Source organism: Drosophila biarmipes, chromosome 3R (assembly GCF_025231255.1).
Source record: "Drosophila biarmipes strain raj3 chromosome 3R, RU_DBia_V1.1, whole genome shotgun sequence".
Lineage (NCBI taxonomy): Eukaryota > Metazoa > Arthropoda > Insecta > Diptera > Drosophilidae > Drosophila > Drosophila biarmipes.
In genome coordinates, this window is record NC_066616.1 from 33,251,165 (window position 1) to 33,266,116 (window position 14,952).

The 14,952-nt window shown below is 46.9% G+C and overlaps 1 protein-coding gene across 11 annotated transcripts in view; it reads left to right on the plus strand.

Annotated features, from left to right (window-relative positions):
- Positions 1-14,395, plus strand: part of LOC108023867 (rho GTPase-activating protein 100F) — a 43,080-nt gene extending 28,685 nt beyond the window's left edge. For 2 of the 11 annotated variants that reach the window (XM_017093531.3, XM_017093535.3), the window contains exons 3-11: positions 1,061-1,639; positions 1,697-1,973; positions 2,034-3,139; positions 3,204-4,314; positions 4,373-4,452; positions 4,512-4,821; positions 5,425-5,678; positions 7,519-7,648; positions 7,739-14,395. In XM_017093531.3, coding sequence (XP_016949020.1) covers positions 1,061-1,639; positions 1,697-1,973; positions 2,034-3,139; positions 3,204-4,314; positions 4,373-4,452; positions 4,512-4,821; positions 5,425-5,678; positions 7,519-7,648; positions 7,739-9,411 — 5,520 coding nt within the window. In that variant the 3' untranslated portion in view covers positions 9,412-14,395. Of the gene's footprint in view, positions 1-1,060; positions 1,640-1,696; positions 1,974-2,033; positions 3,140-3,203; positions 4,315-4,372; positions 4,453-4,511; positions 4,822-5,420; positions 5,928-7,518; positions 7,649-7,738 lie in introns of those variants that run through there. The other 9 variants (XM_017093533.3, XM_017093536.3, XM_017093534.3 and 6 more) reach the window with 7 other exon arrangements.
- The last annotated feature ends 557 nt before the right edge of the window (positions 14,396-14,952 follow it).

Consider the following 14,952-nt stretch of genomic DNA (forward strand, 5'->3'; position numbering starts at 1 on the left):
CTAACAGCGTGGACGGAACAGGCGCGAGGGGCAAAACTTCCGCCCTAACGACATCTGCTGCAAGTTTAACAAAGTTACACAACGGCAACAACAGGAGGGCAGGGCGTGTGCACCGGGGGCAGACAGTCACCGACACATGTCAAAGTTTCGCAATTTCAAAGATTTCTTCTTCCTCCGGATTTATTTTTTTTGTGGCCGTTGCGAACACGATTTTTGGCAACCGCAGAGCCGAGCCGAGGGTCACTTGAGGAGATGTTGCTGTGGGGGAGCAAGTGCAACTTTGCTGCTGACCGCAATTTGTGTGCCCGCACACCCTTTTCCCAGCATTAATCCATTAAAAACTTCGCTCAGCTTGCGCCAGGCAACTCCATTTAAAACCAATTTCATGGGCGTCCCTCACACGCCCGGGAAAATCAAAGTTGCACATTGTTGCCGTGGCCTGTGGGTACCCCTGCTGGCGGGGACAGCGGAAGGGATTCGGCTTTCCCTCGTCAACTTCTGACCGTGTGACATCATCGGCGAGCGGCAAGCGGCGAACGTCACGTGCCGGGTACAGTCGCCCGCCAATGTCCTGGAGTTCTGCGTCCTGGAGCTTTGCATGACGCTGCGACCGAGTCGTGTGCCACTGACAGAAATTACAGTGCCCGGAAAAGTGAGTGACGAAATAATAATTGCATACTTTCTAGGGCGACAGTGGGGTAAGATGCCAGTTTGATTGGACGAGTTAGCACTACCATTTGCCAGTAAATTGAGTTACTTGATGACCAGTCAAAACTTTAAAGGGTTTTAACATCCCTTCCTATTTTTTCTTTTTCTAAAAGCTGTAAAGGATTTACCTATATCCCCAGAAAGCGTTTATAAAACTGAACTGCGTCAAATTAGCTTAATTAATGCAAAGCTAAATCTTTTAGCGAAGCTCAAGTGCAGGAGCTGCAGCAGCTGGGGCAACAATTAGTTTAATTTATGCAGCAGCGCGTGGAACTCCAGATTTGCATAAAGGCCCGCCAAAGAGGATGAATATGTAACTAACGAGAAACTATCTTCCCACTTCTGTTTGCAGGAGAATGGAAGATCAGTTCCTGATGTCACTGCCAGCCCGGGACGCGCTCCTCCCGGCCCGCTGCCCGCCAACCAGCTGTCCTCGCTGGGCAACCAGCAACACCACGGCAACCAGCAGCATCACGGCAACCAGCAACATCACGGAAACCAGGGCAACCACCGCGGGGCGAGCGGTAGTCTGTCGAACGCCGCCGGGGTCAAGGACCCGGTGATGCTTCAGGGCGACTTCCGCAAGGTCAGCGGCATCAGCTCGGAGATCTTCCGCCAGATAGAGGCCGTCGAGAATGACCACGATCCCAACACGGCCGCGGCCCTGGAGGCGGTGGAGCGACGCGGGGAGATGATCGTGCGCGTCCTGGAGCCGCGATGCATGGGCAGCAAGCAGGCGGTGGACGCCGCCCACAAGCTGATGAACAAGGCGGACGGGCGACACACGGTGCAGCTGGTGGAGATCGTCAAGCGGCCGGGTCAGACGCTGGGCCTGTACATCCGCGAGGGCAACGGGGCGGATCGCACCGACGGCGTGTTCATCTCGCGGATCGCCCTTGAGTCGGCGGTCTACAACAGCGGCTGCTTGCGGGTAAGTTTGCTGTCAGGCCTACGAAAGATGTTCTCCTAAGGCATTGCTTCTCTTAAGGTGGGCGACGAAATCCTGGCGGTGAACCTGGTGGACGTTACCCACATGTCCCTGGACGATGTTGTCATCATTATGTCAATTCCGCGCCGCCTGGTGCTGGCGATACGGCAGCGGCGTGGCAATCGTGGCACAGGATCACCCGGACCGCCGACGCTCTCCCGACCGGAACAGAAACCGCCACCGGTTGTTGTGATCAAGCGGGATCTGCGGGACGAGGATCTGGACGAGACGGACCGGATGCCGAGACCGCGCTCATCACGTGAAAGACGTACAGGTAGTTTGAAATGGGCGCCGTGTTCGTCAGGCTAATCGGTTGCCTCTCTTCTATTTCTTCCAGGAGATGGCCGCGAAATGACGGAGTCGCGATCTCGCTTGGGTTTGGGGCTCAATAACTACAGCCCGCAGTCGGAGCAACTGGATATGTACTACAATACCCGCGGCGGAGGAGGAAGTGGAGCCATGGGTGAGCCGCCGAACTGGGGCTACAAGCCACCGCCGCCACCGTCTTCGGTGATTACGGAGCAGCCGACGAAAGGCCATGCTTTTGCTCCATCGCACGCTTACTACCAGAATGCTGGCACCCTGGAGAGCCTGGCGGAGAAGGTACACGCCTTCTATCCCGGACAGCCCGGCGCTCCGCCTGTGGGACCCTCGAGACGAATGTCCACGGGCACCGGCAACGTGGGTCTCGCTCAACAACATGCCAGATTCCCGCGTTCTGGTTCGGATCAGCATTTACCTCGCGTTGAATATGCGGACTATTCGAACTCCCTGGGACGGCACTCCCTTTTGCGGTCGAGCTTGAAGCCAGGAACGGCTGGAGGAGCTCCAATGCCAGTGGGAGTGGGTGGTACTCTGGGCCGCTACGGGCGCTACGACCAACAGAGAGGCGGGGTGTCCAAGTACGGTCCACCAGCAGGCGGAGCTCAATCGCTGACCCGTCGCTCCCGACCAAATCTGGACTATTCCAGCGATACGGAGGCTACAATTGGACCCAGGCCAAGTTACTACTACTATAACAGACCCGCCATCGGCAGCATGCCAAGGGGATCGGGTGGAGCAGGCGGAGGAGTTGGAGCAGCTACAGCCGCTGCCTTGTTAGCCGGAGCCGCGGATCTCAACAAATTCAATTCATTGCCACGGGAGCGACCAGGAGTGAGATTGCAGGGCATTCGCTCCAGGATGGGTGACCGTTTGGTGGACGAGAACGACGGCAACACTTCGGCACCCGAATTCGACGCGAGGAGGGGCAGGGACCTGCGGCAGCGAATAACCGCCAGTCCGTCGATATTCACTGCGGACGAGTATCGCGCCTGGCTAAGAAGGGCACCCAGCAGTTCTGCGATTGCGGAACAAATGCGAATGACTCGGGACATGTTTGCCCAGCCACGAGCTCAGCGATTCTCGTGCAGCGCAGAGAACATCCACGATGCTCTGAGGAATGTAAGTATCAATTATACAAATAAATTTGCAATAATATTTTCACGACAATATTTTTTTTCTAAAGACGGAGAGCATCTACTCCAGTAGAACCCACATCCTCGGCACGGGCACTCTCGATCGGAACATGGGTCTTACTCGGCCTATCTCCGCGCTACCCGTGCGATCTATGTCCTCGCAGCACATTGGGGGAGCCGGATCCATTCGTTCACCCAGCATACGGCGCATGAGGCAGCTGCTGGAACTATCTGCTGGTCCTGCTAGTCCCAGCGGAAGCATCCTAAGCACCGGTGGACACCAAAGTCCGGCACCCACGCCAAGTGCCACGTTGCCCCGCCCACACCGCCAGATCGACATCAACCCTGCGGAGTTTGCGAAGTATAAGCTGGACAAGCCCATCGTGGATATAGGAGGAATCTCCGGCATGTTGTGGATTCACTTGCTCGCAGGCCGCGGCCTTAGAACAGCTCCAGAGGGAGCGGCAGGACAGGCGCCACCAGGCCAAACCAGAGATCTCTATTGCGTCATCGAGTGCGATCGCGTGCACAAAGCACGCACCGTGGTGCGTTCCGGTGACCTGCAGTTCGACTGGGACGAGTCCTTCGAGCTGGATTTGGTGGGCAACAAGCAGTTGGACGTACTGGTCTACTCCTGGGATCCGCAGCACAGGCACAAGCTGTGCTATCGAGGGGCCATCTCATTGTCGTCGATCCTCCGGCAGTCTCCACTCCACCAGCTGGCTTTGAAGGTGGAGCCCAGAGGCACGATATACATTCGCATGCGCCACACGGATCCACTGGCTCTCTACAAGCGAAGGGGACTGCCCAGCCTGAGAGCCGGTTACCCCACGCTCTTCGGCGCCGACTTGGAAACGGTGGTCAACAGGGAGTCTAAGAACGCGCCCGGAAGTGCACCGGTTCCCATCGTTTTAAGGCGTTGTGTGGAGGAGGTGGAGCGCCGGGGGCTCGATATAATCGGGCTGTACCGACTGTGCGGCTCCGCCACCAAGAAGCGACTGCTGCGCGAGGCCTTCGAGCGCAACAGCCGTGCCGTGGAATTGAGCCCGGAACATGTTCCTGACATCAACGTCATCACCGGCGTGCTCAAGGACTACCTCAGAGAGCTGCCGGAGCCCCTGTTCACGCGCTGTCTCTTCCAGATGACGGTGGATGCCTTGGGTGAGTGGATTAGAATTAGCGGGTATTGTCGTGGGTTTAACACCAATTTGATATTCAGCTGTCTGCCTGCCAGATGACCCGGAGGGCAATGCGAAACTGATGCTTAGCATTCTCGACTGCCTGCCGCGGGCGAATAGGGTAAGATTAGTGTTTTTCCGCCTGAAGATACATTTTTACCGACGCGCCTTGCCCCACAGGCCACCCTGGTATTCCTGCTGGACCACCTTTCGCTGGTCGTTTCCAACTCGGAGCGGAACAAGATGTCCGCCCAGGCGCTGGCCACCGTGATGGGCCCACCGCTGATGCTGCATTCGGCGAGTGCGCAGCCGGGCGCTGACATCGATCACGCCCAGCCGATCGCGGTGCTCAAGTATCTGCTCCAGATCTGGCCGCAGCCGCAGGCGCAGCATCAGCAGATGGCGCAGCACATGGGCGGCGCTGCGGGGGCGATGATGGGCGGCTTGGCCACCGCCGGCAGCATGAGCAATATGGCCGGCGTTGCTTCAGGTAACGTACTCCCAGCGTCCGATCCCCCACCTCAGAGCAACCAGCAAGCCCCGAACCACCGACACACAAAGATACACACCGAACTTAGCCACCACACTTGCAAGAGTTTGATTCCATATTTCGTTTCTGCTTTGGATGCATCGCTGCATCAGCAGCAGTTCCAAGTCAAGATCTGTGCCACCCGCTCGCCCTCTTTTTCAATCTCAAGTTCGGCACAAAAACCGTTCTCACTCTTAGCTGTTATGCAAACAAAACTCAGACACTGATACACACAGCCCCATCATCCTGCCACCACGGTTGCCACTATCGGTGCGATTTTCAGTTCGATCAGGCTAATTGGCTGCACCTGCATGTATACCTTGTCCCGTGCGAGGTATTTATTATTATTATTAACATTAATGGGCTTGCCAAATTGGGAGGTACGCAATTTAAAAATTAAATCCAAAATTAAATAAATCAGTGATTAGTTAAGAAAGACTTCTACGTCGTAGCAGCGATCAAGTGGCAACCGTGTTCCCCCATCACCTCACCCACTCAGCCACCGAGAAGACCTCGAACCGCGTCCACATTAATATTGATTAATACAGAGTCCTATGTAGACAGGTCGGCGCGGCGAGTCAACAGGGCAGCGTGGAAGCAAAGTCAGTGCGTTGCCAGCGGACAGACAGCAACTTCTACTGCAGCAGCAGGCGCAGCTCATGGCGGCGGGCAATCTTCTGCGCTCGTCCACTTCGGTAACCAACATACTCTCCCAAGGCCATCCTCAGCTCTCAGCCACAGCCAACAGTCATCTGTATCAATCAGTAGTGGGTCAGTTAGCTCAATCGCATCGAGCCTTGCAACAAGCGGTGCAACAGGTAAACAAACAGAATCCACACAACACAGCCACCACAACCAACCAGAGGCGACGCCGCGAACAATGAGAAACAGTGATTGCAATACCAGAATACTTGACCACAGATACTTGCATAAACTACCTCATCCACATTAAACACACCGCACTCCTTCATCCATTTTTGGCTAGGGTTGAGGTGGGGATCATATTTTTAAAGACCTAAAATAGTTTGTGTTTTCACTCGACTAATATTATTTTCTTTGACTGTGTCTTGCTAATTGTGACTAATTTAATATTTTGTTTTAACATTTAAAAAACCTGGGACGGAAAGTTTTATTTTGTCGTTAAAATTTTTTTTTTTTGGAATTTTAATCCTTCAATCAGTTCAACGGGATTCTGATAGTTTATGGAACTTAAGAAAAATGCTGTTTGGAACCAGCCAATTTTCACTCCTAACATTCATTCAACACACACCAAATCCATGAAAACACAAACATATTCGAAACAATTTCTTGCTCTTCTTACTTTTCCTGTTGACCGTTCTGCAAAGATGATAATTACCAAAATATTTACCTACTGAACTATCAAATATCTAAGCATTATCTGTTGTCAGTTTGATTTGCGCTTTTTACGAAATACCAACGCAAAGAAATATAGTAAAGTAAATCATAATTTGCTGTGATCCTGATCGATAGACGTTGTAATTGTGATATAAACATATACATATATCTCCCTAAATAATCTAACTTATCAGTACGATATAAGCGATGGTAATGATGATGATTTGAGCGATGTGCTAGGTGTTAAACGGCGTGTAAAGCATGATTGGCCCACTACTGGTAACAAACAAACATACTCGTAACGACTATTTCTACCACATGTATCCACTCCAATCCAATATGTAAATCATACGGCTCTGTGTGCCCCCACATGCCAAATGAAACCACATCATGTAAATGCTTCATTAACTCGTGTGCCACTGCCATTGTAAAAACTTCATCAATCAAAACCTAATTTGTGACTTGTTTACACCCCGTTCCCCGACTAGATTTCAGTTTTCCTCGTTGGTTGAAGCTCACAACCCAAACTAATTTGTTCAGAATCCAAGAGCACAGCTTATGTAGTGTAGAACATCTCCAAGACGGAAGGGGAAACATTTCAGAGCATTTTATTTTCCGCCCAAATTTAGTTGATTCTCATTGAAGCTTCTTAGGCTCCCACTTTGGTTGGGGGTGCAGTAGTGTCCTTCAGTTTTACTATCGCTTTAAATCACTATCCAGTAAGCCCTTTTAAGTCACCTGCACACCGTTCACGCAAAAAATTCGCCTTTAACTTAGAATCGAAGGGTTTGACCCTGGGATTTTTAATGTAGAGTGAAACATACAAAAGTATTAAAATTAAATTCCGTCCCGTTCGTAACCTGTATTATTTAAAGGCGAATTTTATTAGCTTTCCTACCTTGTTTGCATGTCACACACCTCACGCTTTGGCCCCACCAATAACCTATTCAAATCCCACACTTCCAATCCAAATTCCAAAAAAATATCTGATTGGTTAACGAATTGGCCGTCACCTGTACGAAAATCGCACCGCGCACGAAGTGAAATTGTCCTTTGTCTATGAATCTAAATGTGTCCGTTGTATGTGTCGCACAATACCACATGAAACACCCATTAACAATCCAACACTACACCCCAAAACGATTCAAAATTAAATATCCTCCCTGCACCACCCAAAACAAAGAATTAGCACGTATGCGCCCTTAACTCCCTTGAAAGCTACTTGAAGCCCCTGCCGATTAACATTTGACCAACTTGGCGGGTTCTCCCCTGCTCCCCCTTCTGTTTGCTAATCTCTTGCAGCCCTATCAATTGGGGGGCTCAGTGGGCTCAGCAATTCCCGACCAATCGCCACTGCCACTTCCAGGCACACCCTCCCCCGGCAGTAGTTCGGCGTCGACGGGCTCGGGCTCCGGATCCGGATCGGGTAAAAGTAAGTAAAGAGAAAAGTCAAGTCAGAGCTTCTGCGTTTGCTTTCGGAGAAATAGGATTACGTGGCTAATGCTCTTGTAATCTCTTGTAGGCACGGATACCATCAAGCGCGGTGCTTCGCCCGTTTCGGTGAAGCAAGTCAAGATCGTCGACCAGCCGTCTAGCCCCTACTCCATCGTGATGAAGAAGCCGCCGCTGCAGAAGGACACGCCCGTAGAAATTACCACGCCGACCACCCAAGCAGATTCAGCCTCTTCCCTGGGCGGAAGCACTAGAGACAAAGAAAGCAATGGAACAGCATCTCGCAGGGGAAATGTGGACTTCTATGAACCGCACAAAGCGCAGTCCAAGAGTTCGGTGACCGAAGAATCCAGCTACACCTCCAAGTACTCCGGCCTGGCTGCTAAGAAGAGCAGCTTTGGCAACAGTAGCTACACGCCAAGCAAGGCGAATGCCAGTGGGCTCTCCGCCGGCGAGGACTACAAGGCCATGCGTAACAAGTCGAGCGCCACTTCCAGCTCCAGTTCGTCCCAGGCCACGGTTCTGAGTGCTGGCTCGACGGCCACCTCAGCCCCGACCACCTCTTCGGACGATTCAGATGATCTGGTCTCCTACAAGTCCTCGGCCTCCACAAACGCCTTGTTAGCCCAGTCGCAGGCCATGACCACCAGCCAGCTGATGTCTAAGTATCTGAAGCGGGAGCCACGGGTGCAGTTTACGCCGATTAAGTCCCCGGACTCACCCTCTCCTCCGGGAGGCGGCGACGGGCTGCCCAAGGGCACTTACCAATTGGTCACGCCAAGCTCAGGCTCATCGACCAAGCCGGGTGCTACCACTGGAGCCATTAGCAAGTACACCACCAGCTCAGCGGACTCGAACACAAATACAAACAGCCAGAAGTTGTCATCGCCCTCGCGACTGTCCAGCAGCAAGGATAGCAACACAAAGACGGGAGCGGTCAGCAGCACCACGGCCTCGCTGGTTTCCACTGGTCGTCGACTGTTCGACAGCCTGGCCTCTTCATCGTCCTCGGAGACGGAGACCAAGACCTACATAGGTGGCACCATTGCGGCAAGTGGGGCAAGTACGCCTGCAACCTACACCAATGACACCAGGAACTCCGGCAGCAGTAGCAGTAAGTCGGGAATGGGAGCGGGATCTGGGTTGGGAGCGGTTTCGGGGGCAAACTCCGAGGGCCGAAGCTATGGCAGTACGCTCTTCGGCAGCAGTGGCCTGGGAAACGGCAATGGTAGCAGCCACAGCCACTCCAGCGCCAGTCCGAGTCCATTCACCACCACCAACGGCAACGGCAACCACAATACCATGCACCTGTACGGCACGTTGCCCAAGAATGGGGCTTCCACGGGGGCTGCCCTGTTTGGCGGATCGGCCAACAGCTCCTCGTACCACTCCGCGGGGAGTGGAAGTGGAGCAGGAACCGCCAGCAGCAGCGGGGTTAGTTCCATGACGGGCTCCACCAACAGCTACGACTTCTACACGAGCAGTAGCTCCAGTGGCAGTGGCTCGCGACCCTTCGCCAACGGGGGCAACAACTACCACACACTGGGAACCTACAGGGCCCAGTATGCGGCCACCAATCCCTTCCTAGATGCCTTCGATGAGAAGCCGGGCAGCAATGGGGGTAGCCACGGGGAGGAGAAGCTAGGCGCGGACAAGGGCCACCACAGGGCGGCTGTAATGGCGGCTTTCCAGTCGTCGGGAGACTCGAAAAACGGTAGCGATGAGTATGATGATATCAAGTGAGTTACGAAAAGTGCTATTAAATGCATCTAGAAAGAAGGAAAGAACAACTGGAACTACGTTTATACGCCTTAAATGAGGGACTAAGAGATGTGCAAGTGCTAGTTTCTTGTTAAACTTCTTGGTTCTCAATCTAACTCTGTGCAAAAGCTTGGATTCAATTCAGATTTCCTTCATCGGAAAGGAAAAAATTAGTTTTTTCCTACCACTTGTCTTGTAAATAATATCGGTCTAAATCATTGATGCAATGAGTGCGCACGAGTATAAGCGTAGTTACTTAACGAAAGAGTACGAAAATGAATGCCATACAATGCTGAAAGTGTTCTTTTGAAGTATTTACAGTTTACAAATTTACAAGATACGAAAGATAAACGAATATAAGCCCCTAAAAATGAACGACACGAAACGATTTTGCAACCAGCGTCAAGTCCCTGTCCCATGGAAGCCCAAAGGCCATCCACTAAAGCAAGAATATAAAACTATATAGTCATCGAGCTCTGTGTATGTGTGTTTATAAATACTTAATGGAAGCTTATCATTGGTAGCTTTAACCTTCTGCAACGCTCGACAGTGGGCAGCCATTCAGCTAACCCGAATCCGAATTCAATAGGATTTACGAACAGTATTTTTGAATGAACTAAAACATAAATTAAAGACAACACCGTATACAACAAAGTACATAATACAATATAAAAAGAAAAACTTAAACAAAAGGTTGATCGCGCATTTAATTTTTACAAACAAACGATTTCTACATAAACTTACACGCCTCTAATAGACAATTAAGTTGATAACGTATTTTTTCGTAATCCCACTTCACAGTGAAAGCTGTATATAAAAAGATGCTAGTTCACCACATCCTATCTCTAGTCTAACCGCAGCATCTGCTATGTGTGTGACCGTGACCAACTCTCTAATCAGTAAAACCAGTATACACGACTATGACAACCTATCTAAATTAACTATTGGACGACTTTTAAGCAACATGTGTATTTGCCTAAAGTGTTTCCCTATGCCTATTATATAAATCTCTATACACACGTGCATACGTGATTGGAAGTGCCGATCGCCTCGTACCACAGCGCTGGAAGAAACGAACACCACACGGATACTGACATGCAAATACAAATACATGAATTTACTGACGAATCGATGTGCTTAGTTTTTGTATGAAACAAAGTCTGATATACACACTAATATACAACAGTACAGTATAATATTTATAAACGTTTAAACATAATTATACAAGCGATGAAAAAGTAACAAAAGGAGAGTAATGCTAAAATATATACTACAAGATAACAAATTAACACGCTTTGCGACTAAGAGAGTTTTACAGCAGTTATGTTTTTCAAAGCTTTTTGCAACGTATGACCAACTGTGCTTAATCCCAATCATACAGTAATAACATATGAATGAGCATATAACGAACTCAATCGCATAAACCCTATAAACTACTTTCGAGTACCACGCTGCGGAACTGTAAATACCCAGAAAGATATTCCCCTCTCGGGTCTAGTCAAAAAATCGTCAGTTGAAGCTAGGTCCTAGTCAAAGGCCTCGCCGGTCAATACACATAGCCTACAGTGACATATTATTTAACTAGGTGTAACAGAAAAATAGCCGAGAAGAAATTAGGAAAGCTAGAAAACAGATTTAGAGGCCGACAAAGATTTATGTTAGCAACCAAAAATGCATAATCGTTCGTCTTCATGCAAGTACAACTTCCCTCAGCAGTTCAACCACACCAATTGAAAACATAGATCTAATCATATTCAAATTCATAGTACATTTTTCATAACTATTCAAAAATATATAAGCCCATGCGTAAACGCAACTATAAGCTAGATTGTGCAATATTTGATTTTAACAATTGACACGGAGCGGGGATTGATGAGCAGTCCGAGAACACGTTGAGATTTTAAATAGCAAATTATTCAGTTAATTGTTGTCAGATTTATTTTATACGAATGGAGAGCATTTGAAGTGTTAAACATGATTATGAAACCAAAGAAAACAAAGTTAAGAACCACGACATAGGCAGCCATATAGTTGAGGCGATTGATTTTTATATAGTGAATTGTTAATTATTGCAAATAGCGAGTAGAGGTTTTAATAAGAGTCAAAAGTAATTGCAATGGCAAGCAGAAAAGTTTATTTGTGGTAATCGCGATACCCGAGCCACATTAGCCCAACCTGTTTACTGATTTTAGGATTTTAACGTCGTAAATACCAAAGAAAAGTCAATGTTACTACAGCTGTCGCCTTCGTTTTAAACACACGTAGTACTCTAACGTCCCTAGTAGCTCCCCGAACCCTTCTTCTTGATTTGTTCACCCCGAAAGCTTTAATCGTTGAACGACCCGGTTACAAATTCGAGACATATTCTACATATACCAAATAACAGTAGCGGAGTAGGTGGAGGTCATAGTGAGTAGGACAACACTTCGGTTTATTTGCTGTTTGTTGTGGCTTCATAGTCGTAGATAGCTTAGGCCTAAAATGTGGAAGCTGGTAAAGAATCGGAGGTGGTCAGTTGGTGGTGGGTGGAACAACTGGAGGCTGCGACTGCGAGGGCGCCTGTTTCGGCTTTTGCCGCTTGGAGCTGCTTTCCTGATCCCGGTCCTGTTCGATATGTATTTGTACTTGTACTTAGAACTCGTAAGCATACACTACGGAATATATATCACTGTGTCATATCGTACATTTAAAGCAAGTAAGGCAGGTGGGCGAAGCAACCAGAAGAGGGTAAACTGTTAACGCAAAGTATTCACTTATTGAAGTATGTATACAAACCTAAATTATAGCGACCGAGCATCAACTACATAATATACACAGATAAATACCAAACTAAACCCTAACACGATTGGCAGCAATCAAGTACTACAAATTGTATATGCATTTAACTTAGAATAACTACAACTAACTATACACTAATAACTGATACGAAAACCAATCCAACTGTTAGCTGGCGAAAGACAACGGCAAATGAATTGATAATACGCTACACATTAGGCATTAATGTTAGTCAACAGTGAATGAAAAGGAATCGAAATGTATTGCACAATATCGAACACATATAAATATTAGCGAAAGTAACTAAGCCTACGCGAATAAGGCGCATACGAATAGTATCGGATACGTAAGCAATGGTGGCAGGATGCAGTTCAGAATTCATTTCGTTATGTTCAAAACACAATCTCGAAATCGGAAATGTGTTCGACCGAATCCACGGCGGAAATCTCGGATAGTTTGAAATGGAGCTCAGTTCTATTACGGTTTGGATAATTTGGATAATGAGTACGCATAAGTATATATAAAGAATGTGTGAGTTTATGTGTGTATTAAATGTGCCTACACTTTCGTTTACTTTCGAACCACAAAGATCCTTCCGCCCACGCCCGTGCACCCTTAGTTTCCGCCCCACTTTGAGAACCCTTTGACGCTTTACGGGGATTTTTTTTTGTTTTTCGAGCGATTTGCAAGCGATTGCAAATGAGGTGAATATTTTTTCTGTCGAACTTAACAAGTAAATGGAGACCAAATGCTCAGGGCTTTAGCGAGTTACATTAGGCGTAAAATACAAAAACCAAATATGGGGAGACCCACCTAAGAACTAAGTGCAACACATCACGAGCATACTCCATCAAACGTTAGGCCAATGCATTTTAGTTGAAACTTTAGCTCTTGTCATCAGCAGCAGAAGCGGCGGGTGCAACACCAACATCAACAATAACAACAGCAGCCACAACAAGAACAATCCAGCAAACAAATTTACAAAATCCAAGCAATCAATTTGTTGAAAAGACTGAAAACCATATAAAACAAAAAGAAAAGGAAAGTAAACCAACAACATAAAACTACCTTGTGAACGAATAAAGGGTTCATACAGATCGACATCAAACAAAAAAATATACAAGCAAATGAAATGCGAAGAAGATCCCCAGTTGTAAGAAGTGTCAGAGTTTTCCTTGGGTTTTCGATCATTTGAAATGTTAGGTTGAACCATTTTCTAGCGCGTCATTGAACTTTATCAAAGTAACATAACAAACCTTAAGGTAATAGTGAAATATTAGCGGAAATAAAAAAAATATTACCACCAGCATTTTGCTACCTTCTTAATATGCAAGTTTAATAATAAAATGCAATAAGGAATAGATTAACAATAGTTCAAAACTTATCGAAAAGAAGGAGAAGAGTTTTCAATTAGGAGGGAAAACAATACCGAATAGACCTATCGCCGAAGTGACACACTCCTCCCAGGGCGATGTGCAAAATTAATACCGATTTTATTAAACTTTAAAATCATTTTCAAAAACCCACCATAAGAGGAAGCGAAAAGAACGAAATAAATCTAAAGTAAATCTATACCGTTTCCGTTTGCTAAACCTTTTTCTTCATTGGTCCTCCCATACTAATGATATATGAACGAAACTCAAACAATTAAAAGTTAAAAAACTTACATATGTATATATCTTAATATCTTATTGCGGATACCCATACCTATAGCGCAGACCTAGTGGACAGGCTAAACCCCGTCGGTGCAAAACCCCATCCTACCAACTGACACGAACTTATTGCAAAGCGCCATTAGCGAGGATTCGTTAGAACGGATAATACTCTGATTTACCACTGCCACAAAGAAACAAACAAATTGTATCGTTAATATAGATATAATACAGCCGGTACATTATACAAATACTTTGCATATAGCGTAAAATTAAATATTGAGAAGTGACTAATTTGACAAGGACACGTCGGAAATACATTGCAATTATATAGTATGCATAATGCATTGGCGGACGTGCATGCAGCGTCTGCGTGTATGTGATTGCCTAATGAGCAAGTAAACTTTACGTTATAATTTATTCCGAACAAATAACAATAATAATTATCGCAAAAACAAATGCAAACTAAAACAGAAATAAAGCGATGTTACATTATTAATGAAAATATATATACATATAAATAAAAATGTGTTTTGGTATTTTTAATTCCTTTACGGAGTACATTTTTGCTTTTGGTAAGTAATTTAGCAAAGGCCGTTCAGCATCAAATTTGATTTTGACCAATCTTCATTAATATAGGGATAAAAAGTCAATTGTATCTACTACAGGGAAAGAGCGCAACAAATGGTGCTGAGGACGAGTGGCATACCGCTTTGAGCTCGTAATAATATATCCAATCTATTGGCATCCAAACCTTAACACTTCCATTTTTGGTTCATTTTCAGCAAACAGTTGTGATTTTATCCCCAAAAGTGGCCTTTATACATTTAGTATATTTAGTACATTTGACATGTAGAATTCAGGTGAAATGAATAAAGATTTCGTGTAAAATGTATGTAGGGATGTAGAAATCATGTGGAACTTGAATTTGTGTAATATTCATGTAGAATTCATGGAAAATGTATGTATATTCATGTAAAAGTGATGTAAAATTCGTCCCAAATTCATTGATTTTGGCCTTTGTACATTTAATATATTTAGTACATTTGACATGTAGAATTCATGTGAAATGCATGACGAATTCGAATGTGTGTAG